The sequence below is a fragment of the Biomphalaria glabrata genome, chromosome 10 (genome assembly GCF_947242115.1).
Source record: "Biomphalaria glabrata chromosome 10, xgBioGlab47.1, whole genome shotgun sequence".
NCBI classification, from domain to species: domain Eukaryota; kingdom Metazoa; phylum Mollusca; class Gastropoda; family Planorbidae; genus Biomphalaria; species Biomphalaria glabrata.
In genome coordinates this window covers 32,582,288-32,603,770 of record NC_074720.1, presented here as the reverse complement: position 1 = coordinate 32,603,770, position 21,483 = coordinate 32,582,288, and the positions used below count along the sequence as shown (strand labels likewise).

General features: G+C 35.0%; 1 protein-coding gene across 3 annotated transcripts; it reads right to left on the bottom strand.

Moving 5' to 3' along the window:
* Nucleotides 1-8,625: 8,625 nt before the first annotated feature.
* Nucleotides 8,626-21,251, bottom strand: LOC106068438 (MAM and LDL-receptor class A domain-containing protein 1-like). 3 transcript variants are annotated; one of them, XM_056042962.1, is made up of 9 exons: nt 21,164-21,251; nt 20,868-20,939; nt 18,719-18,874; nt 18,075-18,245; nt 16,512-16,661; nt 15,262-15,405; nt 13,485-13,636; nt 12,641-12,722; nt 8,629-11,600 (listed from the first exon to the last, which is right to left on the bottom strand). In XM_056042962.1, exons 2-9 carry the CDS (start codon nt 20,923-20,925, stop codon nt 11,170-11,172), a joined length of 1,344 nt encoding a protein of 447 aa, XP_055898937.1. In that variant the 5' UTR covers nt 20,926-20,939; nt 21,164-21,251; the 3' UTR covers nt 8,629-11,169. The 3 variants fall into 3 exon arrangements, with proteins under 3 accessions (XP_055898938.1, XP_055898937.1, XP_055898936.1); XM_056042961.1 differs by having other exon boundaries at nt 20,868-20,943; nt 21,131-21,232; XM_056042963.1 differs by having other exon boundaries at nt 8,626-11,600; nt 15,262-15,387; nt 20,868-21,222.
* Nucleotides 21,252-21,483: the final 232 nt, after the last annotated feature.

Here is a 21,483-nt window from a genome sequence, read left to right as displayed (position 1 = left end):
GAATTTGTTTTTTTAATCTTTAATCATCATTTAATGATAATTAGCCTGAAAGTAAGGTTGCCTGTAAGGTTGTATGTAATTTATCATTGAGGTTATCTGCAAAGGTTTAATATGCAAAGTTTATTTTAAAGGTTTATTGATGTTTAATTATCTGCAAGGTGTAGTATGCCAAGTTTATTTAAAAGGTTTATTGATGTAAAACTATTTTTTCGGTAAGTGGACACCAATTATGTAGTGTTTTGGATTTAAAATTATTTTATCTGTTATTCATAGACCAGTAAACTTTGTGCACTAGGAACTCTTTATCCTTTCCAGGCTACCCCCCTCCCCCCTCCCCCAGGAGAAGGAAAGCTCTAAACCAGTGGTTCCCAAACGTTTTTGTCTCGTAGACCCATTGCCATGTTTTCTAGTTTTCGGTAGACCCCATGTTTAGCTTGCAAATTTTTTCTACAAAAACTTTTTTTTTTTTAAACAAATTTCTAACTGTAGTGAGTTGAAGAGTGAAAATGTAATTTAAAACTACATATTAAGTTAAAGAGATCTTTCTTTTTTTTTATGATAAAAATTCCAGTTTAAACCAATTAAAATCACCAAACACACAGGAATATTTTTTTTTCAGGTTTATCATCCGTTGCTACAGATATTGAATTTGTTATTCTTTGAAGTAGTCCTTCCAATATTAAATATTAATTAATTAGTTAATTAGTTTGCCTTAAACATCATTATAAAGGGTTTCGCAAAGAGCGTTTTCTCACGTATTTCTTGATCTTTCACGTGTGGTTCAAATATTGAATCTGCGGAATTGTTTTCATTAACAGGGGAAGGGGCGAAGGCAAGTAACTGGAGCCTAAACCAGTAAGCGTCGAGCAGGAAGGGCTCACACCCTGCAGAAAGAAAACAGAACTCAAACCTCTGCTGCGTTGTAGCTATACCCAAACTTGGGAAAGGTTTCGTGGGTCAACCCCGAGGAAAAATGTGAAATGGCGACCATTAGGATGTTTATAGCACACAGCGCTACACCCTGGCAGGCCTGCAACGCTGTTGATCCCAGACTGTATATGTTGTTTGAAAAGAATTCCATTAGAAGCTTTTTAATTTTATAACTCATCCCACTGACGTGCACTTGAACTGTATTGTTGCCAAAATAAAATTCTTTTAATATCAGATGTACGTTTGTGTAAAACGGCTGGTAACACCAATGTTTGACCTATAGTATTTTGCAATAAGTAAAGAGATATTGTAAGACGCTCACAAACCATCATTTTCTCTATATCAATGGTTCCCAAACATTTTAGTCAAATAGACCCCTTACCATGTTTTCTGTTTTCGGTAGACCCCCTGCTTAGCTAATTATACATTTTTCAAAATTCATCGACATCAATTGTTTTTTTTTTCTCCTCACTTATTTCTAAGTCGTGTGTATTTAGAAATAATTCAAAATGAAGATAAATAAAATGTAATAGCTATTAAATGAATTTACAAAACAAAAAATATATGCCTATTAGTTGGCTGCTTTGATAAATTTCCAATTTAGCCTGTAATTTAATTAGGTTTAATATCAAAACTTCACAGTGATGTCAAGATTTTTTAGAATTATGATTAGAAGATTGGCAACCTTGCTGAAACCTTTTTCCCCCTAGATATGAAGATAGAATAACAATAAAAAATCTTTGTGATGATAGTCTGATAAGTATCAGGTATTATCTAAAAGAGCAGATTTTCATTTTTTAAATTGTACTCTAAGCTCTTCATTAGTACTTAATCCAAGCAGTTCTTGTAATGTTGCATCCGTTTTTCCTATATTATCATTTTTGGATTGATTATCCATTAAAGTTTGACCCTATTCAGAGTCTCGTAAAACCTGAGCTGAACATTCATCATCATCATCATCAAACTCAGTTTGAGTGAGGGCTTGGGGGGCTTAAATCCTCTCTTTCAAAAGCCCTGGATAGAAACCCTGCTGTCTTGCGTAGTGCATTCACGTCACCATACAGGTCGAGAATTTTTGGTTTCCCAGACCTGTCGAGGCGGAGATAAGCAAGTCTGGGGCAGTCAAACATAACATGAGGCACGGTTTCCTCTTCTTACCCGCAGCGGGGCACCGTGAATCGAAATTTGGCCATAGTCGTGAGAAATATGAGCCAACAGGACAGTGGCCTGTCCTGCACTGTGCTATAATAGCTTGCTTCGGCCTGGGTAGCCTCCACCACGGGAAGTGCGGTCAGGGCGCCTCATGCGCTCCCAGACTTGACGGGCTTTTTGGGACTTGTCCCAGCACTCAAACCACTTTTCCATTTCTGTTTTTTGAATTATAGTCAGAGCATGATGAAAACTTACAGCCTGTTCAGTGGGTGGAATTTGCCCTCCCTGGTGGGCCAAGGAGTCTGCAATAGTGTTGTCAGTCACACCTATGTGACTCGGTACCCACTGCATTATTACAGGGGTCCCATAGCTCTGCTTTATGTTGTGTGAAGCCATGATGACAGTGTCGATATTGGGGGGCCATGGTCCAGGGCTTTACAAAGCTTGTAGTACAGATTTTGAGTCAGTGACCACAACAATCTGTATTGCCCTCCAATGTCCCTAGCCGAGATGAGAGTCAATGACTTTAAGGCTTCACAGATTGCCATGGTCTCCACATCAAAGCTGCAAACACTACCTCATGGTCGAAAGATTTTGACTGAGTGAGAGCCAAGAAAGTCGATGTAGGCTCCATAGCCTTCTCTTCCAGAATCTATTGATGCCGACCCATCAGTGTATGCGAAAATAGCACTGGGATTGAAGACATTAATGGTCTCTAGTGCTAGAATTTGAAGGTCGTTAGATGAACGACTTCGACTAGTGGCATTAGGGTCTACTAATTTCAAGCGTATGTCTGGGGTCGTTGGGCGACACCAAGGGGGAAGGGGATGAAAACGTTGAATGTTTGGTCTGTTGGTGGAGAGGCCAGCTTTATCAGAACATTAGAATAGAAGACGAAAAAAAAAACAGCAACTTAAAAACTGACAACGACTTTGTCGAAACAAAACACTTAAAAATATGAATGTCGCAACTGGGTTTGCGTAGTCCTGTGAGACACTGCACTTATCTTCGGAATGGAAGACATTGCCATTATTATTATCGTCTCCAATGCTCCTCAAGCTTAGAAGGTTTCATAGTGTCATGACGTTGTTGCATAATAGACACATAGGCAATGAAGAAAGGAATGAAGTCAAATTTCAAATAGTCAACACCGTGCTATCTACATTTCTTTTATGAATTTGGCAATGTTTCACAAAGACAGAATTAAGATATTAAAATGTTAACATTAACAAATAAAAAAAAATTCATTCAAATATCAGGATTATTTCAAAAGATTAATTAGGCACAAATCATGTGTTTATGACTTAATTTCATTAATAAGAAATACACGTTTAAAGACTCGTCCTGCTTATATGAGATCCACTATCGTAGACCCCCATTTAGATCTCGTAGACCCCCATTTCATTTTTTCACTCTCGTAGACCATTTGATAGTTGTCATAGACTCCTGCGGGTCTATATAGACCACTTTGGGAATCACTGCTCTGTATGATGTGGAATTTTGTGGGTCTATTCTGAACTTTATCTTTTCAGATCTTTATCTATTTTGTCAGGGTGGAATTGTATCAGATGATCCTCCAGCATAATTGGTTTCATGTCGTCTTAAAAAGGGCACTTAAGCAACCGCTTGTTTGACAAGAAAGGAATGAGTCCCAATTTTAAATTATCCATGCTGTACAGTCTACATTTCTTTTTATTGAACATTAGTCACAAGTAGACAAAATTAAGCTATTTAAATAAGTATGGAACTTAAATACAATTTTTCTTTTGAAAAGCAGGATAAACATTTAAAAGATTAATCATTTATTAGTGTATAAAAGAATTACATTAATGAGATGTAAACAGTTAAAATCGTAGACTTATCGTAGACCTCCGTGGACAACTCATAGACCAATTTATTTTTTCACTTTCGTAGACCCCTTGGAAGTCTTCGTAGACCCCTGGCGGTTTATATAAATCACTTTGGGAATCACTGCTCTAAACTCTAACCTCAGCTGCCAGAGGTATTTTTTTCGTCCTACATAAGTGGGAGAATTTGTTTTGAGGCTTAAGTCAACTAGGGCTTGTCATTGCAGGAAGTGGTAATGGATATAAGAACTCCCCTACATATAAAATGCTTACTAATGACATGAGTTTCAAATAGCCTCTGACAACCAGTCCAACTCCTTGCGTTTATGTGTGGCTCAGATATTGAGTCCGGCGGAACTGTTTTCACTAACATGAGAAGAGGCGAAGGCGAGTAACTGACGTCTAAATAAGCCTTCGGGCAGGAAGGGCTCGTTAGCCATAGCTGGCTACTCATCTAGGAGAACGAACACTCTGAATTCAAACCTCTGCTTCAGGAGTTAACCCAGAGGAAAAATCAGGAGCTAACCCCGAGGAAAAATCAGGAGCCGAGCACCCTTAGGCAGTTTACAGAACACCATGGCAGAACCTGCGACGCTGCTGATCCCAAACTGTATATTTATATCATGGGCGTAGCTAGGAATACGCCATCATTGGGGGGCCGGGGGGGCTTGACCTCTTTTTGGGGGCCCTTGCATTTTGCGTAATATTTAATATAAAAACACTCAATTGGGTTCCCCCTCAAGTGGGGGCCCGGGTGGATTTTAAAATTATCTCCCTCTCCCACCCTGGCTACGCCACTGATAAGTATGTATGGGTGTGTGTGTGTAATGGGGTTTTTAATATAAGACTGTTCTGAAGATGTTTATGCATGTCTACTTATTTATTCAACCCTTTACTGACAAACATTTCAGTCCAGATTGATAAATCTCTGCTGAATTTTAAACAGTGTTGACAATGAAGTAATTTTTTCTCTCCAAAGATGTATAGAAACTATCAAATTTCTAAATATCAGTCCACACATTCACCAATGAAGAAAGTGTAAGCTTATAGTAGAAATTGCAAAAAATGTGTACAATTATCAACACAAAACGACTAACGCAAACACTGAATGAAATTAAAGACATTACCAAAGAGAAGTAATCAGGACATGCATTTATGTGTATAACTATTTCGAGATTACTCCCCTTCGACAAGTTTGTCCGATGAGACAGTACAGCAGGAATGTCAAACTCATTAAGGTGTATGGGCCACATAAAAACTTACTATGACCTGAACGGCCGCAGTCAAAAATCAGTTGCAAAACAGCCTACTAGTTTTATGTAAATTATAAACAATACAATAGAATACAACAATTAATGGCATACCTGTCATTTTGCTAAATTTGTAGTTCTATTTGGTAATCAAAAATTTAAATTACTATGATTACGCATTATTTTCTTTGTCCTGATGCTTGACATCTTGTCTGGGATACCATTTTATTAATGTCAGGTTGAAGTTTATTTGCCACTGACACTTTCATCACTAATGACAAATTTTGATCAGATAATCTCGAACGGTGATGTGTTTTTGTAGCTTTCATTATGGAAAAGAGCTTCTCTAAAAAGATCAGTGCTTACAACAAAGCAAAAATTCTAGCTGCAAATTTCCTCAATTCAAGGTACCGTTCAGGTAAATAACAGTAAAATTTTGGTACAGCCACTTCTATATACTTCGATTTCAACAAAGAATCTGACTGCTATTCTATCAGCTCTAGTTACACATGATCAACTGATAATGCCAAATCCTGAACCCATTCCTCAGTTTGCAAATGTTCAACAGGTTCACCTTTCATGTTCAGAAATAATACAATTTCCTCACTCAGTGCAAAAAATCTCTTCAATACTTTATGACAGGAGAGCCAGCAAAATTCATGTCCAATGTCATTTAGAAACATTGAACATTGGCGATGATTTAAGCCACGGGCACGAATAAAATTGATAGCGACTGAAACCGGTCTTATCTTATGTTGGAATTGTAATTGCCTTGTGCGTAATGTTTCTTGGTGAATGATGCACTGAAAATGAGCATTTTTAAAATTGGCATTAGTCTCTCTTATTTTTGCAAGTAGCTTTGCATTAAAACCATTTCACAATGGTTGGTGCGCCATCCGTTGTTAGACTAGCTAGCTTGAATGCTATTTCTTTGAATGCTTTCACCTTTTCTGGACAGATTTCTTCCGCTTTAACGACACACGCCTTCATAAAATCACATTCACTAAATGCTTTGCTATGGCTTGCAATTAAGTTTGACAAAATGTAGCTTGCTTTCACTGCAGACTCACTCTCGTTGTTCAGTTTAACAAATACTATTTTACAATTGAAGTAGCTTGTCATCTCTTATTTTCCAGCGTGATAGTTTAAGATTATTTTGATAATTTTTTAGGTGGCAAAGCGGGCCACATGCAAAGCGGTCGTGTTTGACATGCCTGCAGTACAGGTTTACAGAGAGTGCAGCTAAACAATACACTAATGTCACGTTACAGTAGTCCAGTGTTCAACAAACTTGTCATCCAAAAATAACAAAATTTAACAAATTACAAAATGTAAGTTTATTGAAAGAGCCTTTTTTTTCTTAACACTTAAGATATACTTTAGTAGAGACATTTTTAAAAAGAGTAATCAGAAGGAAATATACAATTTCAAGCTTACCTTTACTAAATATGTTTAAGTTTAACAAGCAGTACATTAAATATCCTTGTGTACGTAAAAATTGCATTTATTAAAAAAAAAAAACAAGCTTAATAATATCAAAGGTAACCTAAACAAGGTTACAAAGACAGTTTGTGTGGTAACACAAACTTAAAATCGGCTTCTGAAAAGGCACACTCAGGCAGGTAAAAAGGCAGATTTCTATATTTTCAGAAGAAACATCAGAATGAAATTCTATCAAAGACAAATGACAGAGAAGAATGGAGAAAGTAGGTTGACAGATCCTGTGTGGTGCCCCAGTGGTCCAGCAGACCAAAGGATTGGAGAAAGTGAATGTGAAGTTAGATGTGAACCTGGCTTACTGATGTCTTATAATATCTAATTGATCTAATTGTTTTGTAAAGGGTCAAACTCTTATTCCTAAAAAAAAATCAATATTTCCTTTAAAAAGAAAAAACAATTCCGTTAGTTTAGTGTCTTACTGGAGTCTTTGAAACTGACAGTTCTCGCGATAATATAAAAACCTACTTATTAATTGTTGTTTTAAATTTTGCCCAACTTATATGCATATTAAATAGATTTTTTTTCTCTTAAAAAAAAGTAAACATTTTTTTTGTAAATGTAATAGTTAGTATGACAGGACTTACTTAATTTAGCAGTAAAAATGTAAAAAAAAAATGTTTATTACAAAAAATCTAAAACCGTTTGCATAAATGTGTTGTAAATATGTCGCATAAGTATTTCCCCTACTAAAGAGCCTCCCGTGTTTGTTACTATTAATAGTGAATAGTTGTAAAAGTGGTGTATTTTTATGAAAAAACTGCTTCCATAAGTGATTTTTTTAAAAATTAGAATTTCGCTTTCAGAAAAGAAAAAAAGTAGCCGTTGCATCAGAACTTTGAATGGTCTAAAATATTATGATGTCGGATTTTCACTATCTTTTCTAGTTTACGAGATCGTTCAAGAAAGAAAAACCAGTGAAGCAAAACGTTTTTATGAAGTTTCCTTTCGATAACCAACGAGCCTTGTTATGCAGAAAATCTATGCATACTTTTCAGAAATGCCTACTCGTCTCTTACAAGGTGTGGGAACAAAAAAAATACACGAACAATATTATTTCTTCAATTGTGCGCTAGTAGTAAAAATTTGAGAAACACTGATAGGAATATAGATTAATAAAATAGTATATTAAAACTATCATCTAGATTTTGTATATTTCTATTTTGCAGTAAAAGTTGGCGAAAGACTTGACAACTTTCTCGCTTAATAAGACACAAACTATGCTTAGCAACGCAAGGAACTTTTTCAAAGAACAAGATAGAAGTCATTTCATGTATTGTTAATGTCATCTATGATACTATGTGTAGTATAGACAGTGTCTGTTCCTCTTGACTTATGAATGCCTACAAATGAAAAGACTATACATATGCAGATTAGAGAGATTGTTCTTACAATTTCATAGTTTACGCTTTATTTAAAACGAAAAAAAAACAACAAGATTACAAAGAGAGTTTGTGTTACACAAACTCAGAGGCGGCCCCCGTCGAAGTCGGATCCCTGTCGGATCTGCATATTCGCAAATAATATTCAAGAGGTGATTTAATTTTGATGGTCAAAAGTAATAATGTTTCAAAGATTCATTTGCCGTAAATTTAAATTTAAATTAAATAAAAAAATTTAGATTAGTTTTAGTATATTAAAACATTGCAATATTGATCAAAACGTTTGGAAATGAAAATCTACACTTTTTTTTTTACACTTTAAGTTTAGAAATTGAAATTCTACATCTTAATCTAGTCTATTTTAGTCTAAACTACATCTAGAAATTCTAGATTTAGACTCTAAAATAATTTTAATTAGAATATAAATCCAGATCTAGATATACTGTAATAAAAATCTAGATCTAGTTTAAAAAATCTAGATTAGATCTAAATCAAGATATTCCTTTTTTAAACGCGAGTTACATAACGAGGCTTATAAACATTACTATACCGAGTTCTTTTTTCATTGCATTTTACGAATTAATTCCATATAACGTCAGAGGGAAAAAACACTACGTCACACGGCCTAGCTAGACTAAAAACCGCATTCATCAATACGAGCCATTTATCGAGTGTTCATAGACAATGGTGCACCGAGTGCGTTCTTTAAGCATTTCATTTAAAGAATTCATTCCATATGACGTCAAAGGAAAAAAAAAACACTACGTCACACGGCCTAGCTAGAATAAAAATCGCCTTCATCATTACGAGCCATTTATCGAGTGTTCATAGATATTGGTGCACCGAGTGCGTTCTTTTAGCATTTCTTATAAAGAATTCATTCCATATGACGTCAAAGGAAAAAAAAAACACTACGTCACACGGCCTAGCTAGACTTAAAATTACCTTCATCAATACGAGCCATTTATCGAGTGTTCATAGACATTGGTGCACCAAGTGCGTTCTTTTAACATTACATTTAAATTAAAGAGTCCATTCATATGACGTCAAAGAAAAAAAATTCCATTACCTCACAATAGGCTAGTACCGGTACCCTAAAAAAATGTCTTTTTTTTACACGAGATATTTGACGAGGGTTCATATACATTGGTGGACTCAGTTCTAATAGAATTTATTTAAAGAGAATCAAAGCCGCATTGTTTTTTGCATTTTGTCTGTCAGTTGGTCTGTCCGTCATCTTGATATAAAAAAAACAACAACTAAAAGTTATTAAAAATTGATTAACCTTTATTTTACGTTTCAAAACATCGCAATAATTTTTAGGTATGAACACAATTGAAAAGTTTATATAATAGATTGTTCCGGATGTTTGTATAAATAGTAAAAGAAAAAGAGAATTTCAGATAAATGTAATACCGTTAATTAAATTTTGTGGATGGTCTCGTATAAAAATTAGATGTACTACAGCCATGTGGAGAGATTTTCATACCTTACTTTGGTGTTTGGATTCTGTTTTCCTTAAAAATCGGAATATAATATTAACGATAATTAGATTTTTTAATGTTTTAGGTAGAAAGTTAAATGTACTGTAAGAGAGTAGTGAGTTTAAATATTTTTCATAAAAATCCGAAAAAACATTATTTCGTAAATGAGAAGATTATTTGTTTATTAATTAGAAGAGAGAAGTTAAAACAATTATTTTGCGTTAGTAGATTTTTAAATAAATTCTTAAATTTCTGGCGACGATTTGTAAGAAACAAAATCCAGAACATTCTTTATCGATTACAAAACTTCTATGTTATGTTTCAGCAAGAAAATTAAATGTCTAAAAAGTAATTTTCAGTAATCAATTCTAGTAAATTACTTTTTTTTAAAGCCCTGAACAACCTATTGTCGATATTTTTAAAATTTGTTTAAGAATGAAAATACGGAACAATTTGATATTGATAACCAAATTATAGTGACGCATTGTCAAATAATATAAGTGTAATATTAGTAAATTATGCGATTTCAAACAATCATTAGGCATAATTCATGTTTTATAAAACAATATCCGGAACATTTTTACACTTAATGAAATATAAGTCACATAAAAAACGGAACAACATATTAATGATAATGTGTTTTTGCAACGTTTAGAAATGGAAATTGAATGCAATATAAATTAGAAGAGCAAACAAACATTTGTTGGGGTTGATTAGTTTTGCAAAAAAAAAAAATCCGGAACAATCAATTTTTAGATACTTAAAACTATTGAGATGTTACGGGAGGAACATTAAAGGGTAAATCAGATTTTCAATAGCTTTTAGAGTTCTAGTTTTTTTTTAATCTAATCGTGACGGACAGACCGACCAACAGACAAAACGCACAAAAATAATCTTCTTTTATTCGGATGGGGGCACTAAACAAAAAAAAAAATAAAATCTGATTTAAAAAAAAAAAGTTTAAGGAATTGGTTTAGCACCTGATCATGTTGCGACGTTACGCTACTGCACGAAAATCGCTGCATAAAAAGTTCATTTAAAAAAATGTGCGTGATATTTACATACAAAGTGCATTATTAGCCTTTATAAACAAACAGAAATGTTTTCTTTTAATTTTAGCAGCTAGTTGACCAGAAAAAACATCTTTAACTATTATTTATATTTGTTGTAAACATTTCCTGTACATTTTAAAAATATATTTGACTTTGTGATACTGAAAATACACAAAATTTGTCCATCTTTGTTAGCATATTGTAACATTGCCTCCCTTACATTTACGTAATTGTTTTAAAATTGGTGTTTTTTTATGAAAAAATCGCTTGCATAATTAATTTTATAAATTAAACGGTTTGCTTTTAGAAAACCAAAAGTAGCCGTTGCACCTAAACTTTTGAAGCCGCATTTAATGATGAAATAATCTTTTTCATATCTCTTCTAGTTTTCGAGATCTGAGTGTGACAGACGGACAGACGGACATTTTGCACAAACCTAATAGCGGCTTTTTCCCCTTACGGGGGCCGCTAAAAATAAAACGACAAGTTTATTTTCTTAATTCCAACACGATAATTTATTGAAGAATGACACCCAAACGTTTGCTTCTTCGTCGATTATTTCTTTGACAACTAATTTATTTGATGTTACTTTTCTCGGGTAGCGTCAGCATATCGTTTTTCATTCTGTTTTTTCTTTTCGGTATCGAGTAAAACACGTTTGCTGTGATATAAATCACAGACCCAACGACTGCCGATATTACTATTTTCAGCCCAAGTAAAGTCAGTGTCCTCAGCGTAAACGAGTTATCTTTGTTGATGAAATATGTATTGGTGTTACTGAGAGCCACATGCGCCAAGGAAGACATATTGGTGGTAGCCTTTGCAGACGTTCCGGAAAGCGTCACATGTGCCTGATTTGTTGCATTCGACTTTGAAACATTTAAGGCATCATAATCTCGTGACTCGGCAGTGGTTGTGAAAATCTCCTCAGGGTGAGCGGTCTTGTTGGACGATGGTTTGGGATTAGTTACTGCTGTTGCCACATGATCTGTTATAGGAGCTGCAACTGGAAAAGAGAAACATTATCACACTAGATGATACATTAAGCGTTATTAACTTATTTCTCTTACTCAAATTCTCGGATCAAACAGAAATATTACACAATTTTGTGTGAATCAATCAATAATTGACCAATTATTTAATAAATTATTGGTAATTGATTATTTTGTTTGGTATCGAAAAAGAGAAATATGCTACTTATTGAGGGATGTGGCTGTATATGTGGAGTTATTTCCATTATTACGTTTTCTGCACGTTTTTTTTTCTACCACTTCCCATTCTCAGATCAAGATGAATCATAATTCTTATTCGATGACAATACATGAATCAGTAAAAAAAAAACAACAACTAGTTAATCGATTCGTGGTAATTAATTAATTTCAATTTGTATAGAAAAAGGGGAGCTTATTCCTGCAGTATTGAGATATATGGTAGTGCAATTCTTTCCCTCTAATAAGTTTTGCTTTTTAAAAGATTGATTTTATGTTTTGCTTGTTACTCTGTGCGAATAATTACAATAAATTAATCAATATAGGTTTGGGGGTTAGTGTGGCTGAGTGATAATTAGCTTTGCTAACAAACAGAAGCGTTTTAAGCTTTATGTCTTGTTTTTTTTTCGGGCAGGAGGGGCTCGTTAACCTTGGAGAAGGAAAACTCTGAATTCAAAACTACACTGTCTTTCAGAAATACCCACAAATGTGAAAGGCCCTGAGTAAAAAATCAGGAGTCGGCGACCTTAGGAAGCCTACGGCACACAGTACTACACCCTGGCAAAGTGAAGTCCCCTATTCACATTCAGACAACATATTTCCTGTATCTCGAGATATTCAAACCATAGTGTCACACACTACTATTGTCATTGCTATGGTTTCGATTTTCGATAGAGTTATTGTTATTATTGTTGTTACAATATTTATTTTTATAGATTGGAAAAAAAGACATTTCTATAATTATTAATATTGTTAAGTATATCGCTTTTTTTTTACTTCTATATTTATCTATAATATTTGTTTGTTATTGTGTAAATAAAAAAAAAATATTACTCACAATTGGAACAGTAGTCTATACGTATATCATCAATAGCAGTGTCCTGAAACCAACTTGTTGACATTGTGAATTGAAAGACAATCTGAATAAAAGTTTAAGTCAATAAAGTCATTGTCTAGCTTAACTTGATAGGAGCTGCGTATTACAGACTAGGTAATAGATTTAAAAAACCCACCTTTGTGTGTGTGTTTTTGTATTATGTCGTATATATAAGGTATACGCAAAACCTAATTGTGAACTAGCTTTTTCGTAGAGTTTTTATTCATTGTAACTTTTGCTATAAGTTGATCGGGAATTAAATTTAGACACGACTGCTGTTTATGAAACTGACCTTTTCTTTACATCCTGAAATCTAACGCAACATGGCTGCATGGTCGAGTGATATGACATTCAGAATGTCGTTATGATAGTTCTGAGCTTAAGCCATGCCGCTGGTAGTTGGAACTAAGTTTAATAATTTTATTTCTAAAAAAGCAACAACATCCGAAACTTGTAATAAAAAACATAGTGAGGCGGCATTTATTTATCAACATGATCTCTACCAGGACCGACATCAATTTCATGCTCTTGTGTCTCCACTAATGTGGTACAGTGAATGAATATGGTGGAGTTTCCCCGGTGTGCTCGGCCTTTCCTTAAACCTGAGCGTTTTGGGATATGAGCCATCAGTTAAAGGGATGTAACAAATTTAAATCAGGTAGGATTTCTTCGGACAAGTCGTTGGAGGGGAGTTTCCATAGGCTCAGGCAATTACAAAGAAGAAAAGAAGACAAGAACTCTTCAGTAGTGAAAAAAAAACAAAAACAAATGAACGGTGAAGTTATAAGAACGTAAATACGTCTACCTGAAATGGTTTACTTTGTATAGGAAGGACTCTATACGCCCTAATCCACTGGTCCCCCTGATTGCCGTACTTATAAAATATTCGGTTCCTGACGCCCAGAGAAGAAGTTTTTGCATATTGTGGTCTTAGAAACACTTCAAGGCTTCCGAAACCTGTCCAGATAGAATGAAGAGAATGATATTCACAATAAGACAACACAAAAAAACAATATGCAAAGCAAATTATTATTATTATTATTATAGTTTTTATATAGCGCTACTTTCATGCTTATAGCAGGCTCAGAGCGCTTTTGGTATCATTTGTGAGACCAGTGTGTGTGTGTGTGTGTGGGTATAGGAGTTGGTTTTCCGTGCTGCCTTTGGGCGCTCAGTAAACACAACTCTGCCCGAGTCGGGTGTCGAACCTCGATCCCCCTTCTAGGTAGCCAAGCGCACTTGGCCTCTCGACCGCGCTTCCCACAAATACTCTTTCAGTATTTTTACAATAACGAACATTTAACGAATCCTTTTTTGCTGTTTTGAAAATAATTTCCTTTGATGAGTTTGTTTCATTTCAAATGCTTCATAGACCTTTGAAGAAGTTTTTAAGAAAATCATTCTAATCGATAAAACATTTTTATAATATTTAAAGAAAGTGTTATTCAAAAGTCTCTTCTCTATTCTTGTTCCTTCTTTGCCTTTCTTCTTCGTTCTGACATTTAGGGAAAAGAAAAGGGAAGAGGGAATGGGCGAAATTGTCTTTGTGCAGTCCGTTTGTACAACTAGAAGCACAATGCAAATTTTTTTTTTGTACTTAAAATCAAATGATGAAAGTGTTTTTACATGTAGCAACTTTTTAATCAATATTAAAAAAAAAAAACAAGCAAATATCAAACAAGCAAAATATAAAACAAGCAAAATACAAAAATACTTTAAAAAAAAAAAAAGTTTATATTAATTGTATCAATTAGTTTGCATCATCCATGTTATGAAATTAGTAATATATCTAGACTAACAAACAAACAATCTGTGCAATTAGAGTTTATTTTTTTTCCCATTTGTTTTTTTTAGCGCAATTTCATGCTTTTAGGTTCTCAATATGCTATGATCTTATCACTTTTCTAGACCAGTTGGAAATGGGTAGGGGGAGAAAGAGCAGGGTATCTGGGTGATGGCTTTTTAAATGTATTTTAAAAATAAAAGACTAATATTCGAACTTGTTGGCTAAAGCCTTCCTAGGCTTCTAAAGCTAACGCGGTAACCACTCTGCTAGAAAAAGTCTAGGAACATGGAAGATTGTATTGTATCTATTGTTTCTTTTTGATGTTTGTGTTTACTCAGACGACAAGCTAAAATAAAAAGGACTAATTCTAATACTCCAAATTCAGTGAAGTAGTATTTCTTTTCTTGTTTGAAATACCAAACAAAATAATATATTACCAATAGATAATTAACTAATAAGTTCTTTTTTTTTAATTGATTCTTGTATTGTCAGTTAAAAAAAATAATTGTGCAAGATTTCATCTTCATCCGAGATTGGGTGGCGGAGAAATAACGTGTACAAGATTCGTAGCAAACAGACAGACGGAGTAAGTTAATCTAAGCTTTGTAAAAAGTAACATTAAGGCACGATACTCAGCATAGGGTAACAGGGGATACATAAGAAGTTGGGCAATAATTAAACGGGGTCTTTCTGCTGTACCATTTAAAACAAAAATAAAAAGACTAAAACGATTTGCATTAAATTGCTCATTCCCTCCTTCGTGTATTTGTCGTGTATTATCCTTGCGTATATTTACCAGTAGTAACATTCTCTCCATACATGTGGTAGTAAAACTCAAAACATTTGTCCGTCTTTAACGACTTGGGGTAGAAAGGAGAGAGAAATCTGGCCTTTTTCCATTGTCTCTTTGGGTCACTCGACTCTACGTAGATATAATAACCTGATTAGTAGAACAGTGACAATAGAATTACAAATTAATTACAACAGATTCATTATGTGTTAATACATAATTCTATGTACACGTACTAAAGAAATCCAGGTGGATTTTACATACATACATCTCTATAGGAACTCTTCCATGAGCATTGACTCTCGATAAATCACTAACCTTTTTAACCAAGTTGGTGACTTGCAGTGCCCTATTGAGACTTCAAAAGCCAAAATATTAGAGATATTAAGTCCCTATGGGTCACTTTATAAATCCTAACATTAAATGTCAGAACTAAATATTTTTTGAGGGTTCAAAACTATAGCTTACGTTGCCTTAAGGTAAGTCCTACCATGCTAATATCAAAATGCAGCACACGCTATTTGTCACACTACACATTCTAATTGATCCTTCTCAATTAGCTTAGGACATTTCCAATACTACATTCGGCACTGAATATAAGCTCGTTGAAATGTCCATAGCGTAATGTACGTTGCAGCTTTTTATTAATAGTAGCTTCAATGTACATCAAGGGATTTAAAAAAGTAATTACTATAAGGCGTTAACGTAACTTAGCTTGCTTAGAGGTCGTAGATAAAAAACATTCGTCGTGGCATTAAAATAAAACCAACGAAGAATGTCACCGGAGACAAGTTTCAGAACCACTCTGACAATGCTGCTGAAACTGTACAACGCGTCTAGTGTAAATAAAAGGATCAGGTAATTTTGGCAGAGGAGCCTACTTCGCCAGGATACGAGAGAATCACGATCCCAGATGTCGACAAAGTTACACGGTAGACGGAAGAGTAGAACACATCCTCTACGATTGCAGGTGCTCAGAAACACATTCCAAGATACGACTAGCCTTGGAACAGATAGAACTGGTGCATGCGGGGTCTTTACCTGTAGGAGACCTGGACCGTGGAATAAGAGTTTAATCTCAGGACGGGGCCTAAGTGCACGGAGGCTTACAAATGGTTTTAAAAAAAAGGAACATGCTTTGTTTCATCGTTAACTGAGACTTCTGCTGGATAGGACACGTGACATTCTAGATCCAGGTTTTAAAAAAAGACTAAAAAGTTATAATGTTATTTAAGCGACTTTTGGTCAAGACGTACCCGATTCATCTCCTTTTGTATGGTCAAATGAGGGTCCTGTTTGTTTTGTATGCATGTCGCCCTTGGTTCTAGTCCAATCGAAATCGTCTGAATAATCGTCCGTCCATCCACAGAGGCCGTCCTCAAAGTCGCATTTATTATTTATCCCAGCTGGAAGACAATAACGGTGTTATTGGGTAATAAAACCTAGGCACACTTTAACCGCATCACGTTTTGGTGACGTTGTAAAAAATATAATGGCTGCATTTATTTTCAAGTCTACATACGAAACATCCGCCATTTTTGTTTTTAACATTCATTCGTCTGTCATATAAAAAAGTGCCTATTGAAAGCCCGATGTTCCCTACATGGTGCTCGGAGGCGAGGTGGCTGAGCGGTAAAGCGCTTGGCTTCCAAACCGGGGGTTCCGAGTTTGAATCCTGATGAAGACTGGGATTTTCAATTTCTTGATTCTTGGGCGCCTCTGATTTCACCTAACTCTAATGGGTACCTGACATAAGTTGGTGAAAAGTAAAGGCGGTTGATCGTTGTGCTGGCCACATGACACCCTTGTTAACCGTGGGTCACATAAACAGATGACCTTTACATCATCTGCCCCCCATAGATCTCAAGGTCTGAAAGGGGGAACTTTACTTACTAACTATATGGTGTTCAAAATGAGTGAACGAACACTTTTAGTTTTCTATATTTATTGGTACAGGGGCAAACAAACATGCACATAGCTGCAGTCATAGTTAATTTTAGATTGCGTAACAATATTGACAACAGACATACAGTTGTGTGTATACTGTCCAACCTTAGTGACAGGCAGGGCTAGCAATTCACGACAGATTGGCTGGCTGTAATAAAGAGTTGTTGATGGCATGATTTGTTAGGCCTGGTTGATCATATTCGAACTTCTAATGTACTAACAACGGCCACACCTATTTGTATCTATATAAAGATCTATATAAAGGCTTTTAGTCAAGAAATAAAGTTATTTGCTGATATTTGCATAACAATGACAAGCGGGTAAACGAAAAAACAACAACACATGATAAAGTTACTATTAAAGTCAATGTTGTGAATCTGTTTTTAATAGATCAGTTTTACAAACTGAATGAAGTCAGCTGTGCGGCCCTCGCCTCCATTTTCCGCAACTCTACCCTTCCATGTAGCGATGACATAGTGCATCATATTTTTCTAAAGTGATCTTGAGCAAAGATATCTTTTCTTATCTTATGTTATATAATAAGACGTTACTTCAAACAAGAAGATGATTACGTCCTACGCGTCATGCATTTAGTCATGCATATTAACCAATGACTTAAATTCTACCAAGTCACTGGTTTTCCTGGCTAGCTCAGGCAACCCATTCCATGCCCTAATAGCTCTAGGGCTATTTTTTTATAGTTCTCTATAAGAGATCAATTGAAGTATCTTCTGATTTCCTGCAGTTTCTAATCTGTACAAGAGTAACGATCATAAATAAATGAAGTTTTTGTTTTTTTACCAGTAGAAAGGCTTCTGAATAATAGGAGTAAAAAAGTCAGTACTATTTTGTTTTCTAGTACATCACCTGACCTTTGCACTTGGTTTGGGGCTCCGGTATCCATTTCTGACCATCACACAAATGCTTTTCAGGGCCGTCTCTCACAAAGCCAGGGGCGCAGTTAAACTGGAGCAGTCCACCGCCGAAATATGTCTCGATTCTCATGTTGGTATCCGTCAGTACAGGGGCGGTACAGTTGTTTGCTGAATTAGAAAAAAGAGCCGCCGAATAAGTGATACTGCTGAGCGCTTAAATTATTATTCGATTTCTAGCTTGGCTTCTGGCATTTTGGGCGTAACTGAACCAACCCACTTCTAATCTGTACATGAGTAAAGATCATAAGTCGAAGCAAACACTTTAGATGTTTTTTAGCGAATAGAAAGGCTTCCTTCTGTAAACTAGTAGTAAAAGATTGTCACTTCTAAAATGCTCCATCTATTGGAAGCAAGTAAGAGATACGTTCATTATTGAAGCCCACGTCATTCACGTCTGCCTATGGCTACCGAGACATCCTCTTGCAGCATAGACTGTTCGGTCTCAAAGAAAATATTTATTTGATACTTATTTATGGTTCAAATAACACACTTTAATTTTGCATTAACATTTCGTGGGCCTATATCAAATGTAGTGATTTAATAATCACTTTTATAACTAACTTAGTGAAATGATAACTCACCAAAACAGAAGGGCGGGGGATCACTCCAAATTCCGTTGATGCATGTTGCAAACTCATCCCCAAATATTTGTAGGCCAGTGTCACAGGTAAACCTTGCATGGATTTTATTCCTCATTCTTACAGTTCCTCTAGGTAGATTGAGTTTAGGACATTGATCTGGGTTTTTTAGTGTAGAAATATGAAGGTTAATAAATCCAGGTCAAAGAAAAAGAAATAATGTGGATATCTGGAAACTACTGTGCAGTCCATCTCGGATACTAGACTAGTTCAGTGTTACAATGCATTTCTGATATAAGATTAATTATTTATTTATTTTCATATTTAAAATGAATCGAAAACATATTATTATTAATCTAACTAACCTTTGATATGTTTATTTAGCTTTTAGATGTAGCCTTTTAACACAGAACTATAACAAACATTACACATTTAGCGACCTTGGAAACAGTCTACTAGTTTTTATGTCTGTCCGTCTGTCACGTTTAGATCATAAAAACTAGAAAAAGGTATTGATATTCCTGTTTAATGGAAAAGTTTTTGTGTAAAAAGTGCAAAATATTTTATCTTCTGAAAGCGACTTTTTTTGGGTGTAAAATCAGATATGCAATCTTTTTTTTTCATTTAAAAAAAAAACACCACTTCTAAAACCATTAACACAGTTCATTTATTAATACTGCTAGAGGCATGTACTTTATTTCAGTCGACACACCGGACACTTCTTTTTTATATCTTTTTTTTTTTTTTTTGGGGGGGGGAGTACATGTGAGTTTGCGTGTGAAACACAAACTCTCTTTGTAATCTTGTTTAATTTCTGTTTATATTTTCTTTTTGATTAATAAAAGGACAGCATGGGTTCACAAACAGGCATTGAGCTACGAAAAAGTAGAAAACCGGCATTCCGTGTAATGTCTAAGAATCCTATCGTGTATCTAAACATTTCCGGCCAAGTAGGAGATGAATTCCACATTCTATAGAATGCTTCAGGGAAAGTTTAAAATGTTGATATTAATTAGTTCATGTCTAATGTAAGGTTCTCGGAACAATATTTCTACCCGCCAGTAATTTAGTCCTCTACGTAGTGTGGAGTTTGATGACGTCTTTCTGGGTGAGAAAAGTTGGCTATACATATTGTCGGACTGCATAATGATAGGATGAATAGTACTCCTAACTATCTTGATTAATAAATGTAATACAATCTAACGAAATGTGTTGTTTTTTTAACAGAATCAAAGGTACATCTTCTTCCTTGCGGCTATACCCCAAGCAAGGAAAGGCTTCGGGGGTCAACGCTGAGAGAAATCAGGAGCCTGGAATCCTTAAGCAGTTTCGAGCACACAGGACTATATCCTGACTGATGATCCAAAACTGTATCGGCACCTGGTGTTGCTATGGACACCTTATCTGCTTGGAGAAGGGTGGGGTGTATTTTTTTTTCTGGGCAGTATGTCATTGAGGAGACGGTTAGAAAAAAAAACAACATTCTTTGGCTATTGGTAGATATTGTCATTGAATTGTATATTGAGACACGTAGATGGAACTAATAAAATCTGTTTTTTTACACTCTAAAAGTAGAACAATAAATAATGATCCTGTTCTTGTAGTAGAAACACAAAGTACGTTTAGATTCTCTACTCCGCTTTATTTTCGTAATTATTGCAATATTTTTGAACTGCTTTATTTTAAGCGCGCTGGCTGAGTGGTTAAGTACTCGGCTTCCGAACCTGAGGTCCTTGGTTCGAATCTCGTTGAAGGCTGGAATTTTCAATTTTGGGATTTTTAGGGCGTCCTTGAGTCCACCCAACTCTGATGGGTACCTGGGGAAGGTAAAGGCGGTTGGTCGTTGTGCTGGCCACATGACACCCTGCTCGTTAACCGTTGGCCATAGAAATAGATGACCTTAACATCATCTGCCCCATAGACCGCAAGGTCTGAAATGGAAACTTTACTTAACTTACTTTCATTTATTTGGTTATTAATCGCCTCAATTTTTTGTTTGTCTGTTTCCAGTTCATGAAGTATAGCCTCCCTTTTATTTTCTCGCTTCCAAATATAGAACTTGATTTATTCAAATACCACTAATCAAAACATTGTTCACAGAGCAGGAATTATGCCTAGACTAGAGCCACTAGTTTACAGTATCACTACTTACCTGTCATAGGAAACTGGAAGGCGGAGAAAAGTATTTGAAGTATCCACAGTGAAATCATTTCTTAGTTCAAATCTATCTGTCATACAATGTAGATTTATATGTCAAAGTGTAGAGGTTATCTATCTATCTATCTATCTATCTATCTATCTATCTATCTATCTATCTATCTATCTATCTATCTATCTATCTATCTATCTATCTATCTATCTATCTATCTATCTGTCTATCTATCTATCTATCTATCTATCTATCTAACACGCTACTTGTCAATAAATCTAGTGATTTTAGAATTAGACCTAGACTAGATCTAGATAAATAGCTTTTGTTTCTGAAGTCTTTAATTCCGGATGTAGACCTATACAAATATAGAGAAAGTTCGATTGCGCATCTTGTGAGTATTCCCGTTTCTCATAGAGCTTCAACCTGTTTGCTACATTTCACCCCTTCCTGTTAGACTTCCTAATATCATCTACTATGCTTCATACATTTCAAATTGTCACACAAGTGCACATGAATAAAAATAATAAGCAATTTGAATTTTAATAAACGGACCTCATTTTAACAATCAACCTAATATACTTTTTTTTAGCCCGTGAATTAGTGTGAATTAATTACT

Excerpts from the sequence above, each read along its gene's own strand:
- LOC106068438 (XM_056042962.1), bottom strand. The coding sequence starts at position 20,925 with ATGATTTCACTGTGGATACTTCAAATACTTTTCTCCGCCTTCCAGTTT. Across the intron at positions 18,875-20,867 it reads CTTCCAGTTTCCTATGACAG|ATCAATGTCCTAAACTCAAT; the intron begins GTAAGTAGTGAT and ends TAAAAAACCCAG. Across the intron at positions 13,637-15,261 it reads TGGAGAGAATGTTACTACTG|GTTTCGGAAGCCTTGAAGTG; the intron begins GTAAATATACGC and ends CTATCTGGACAG.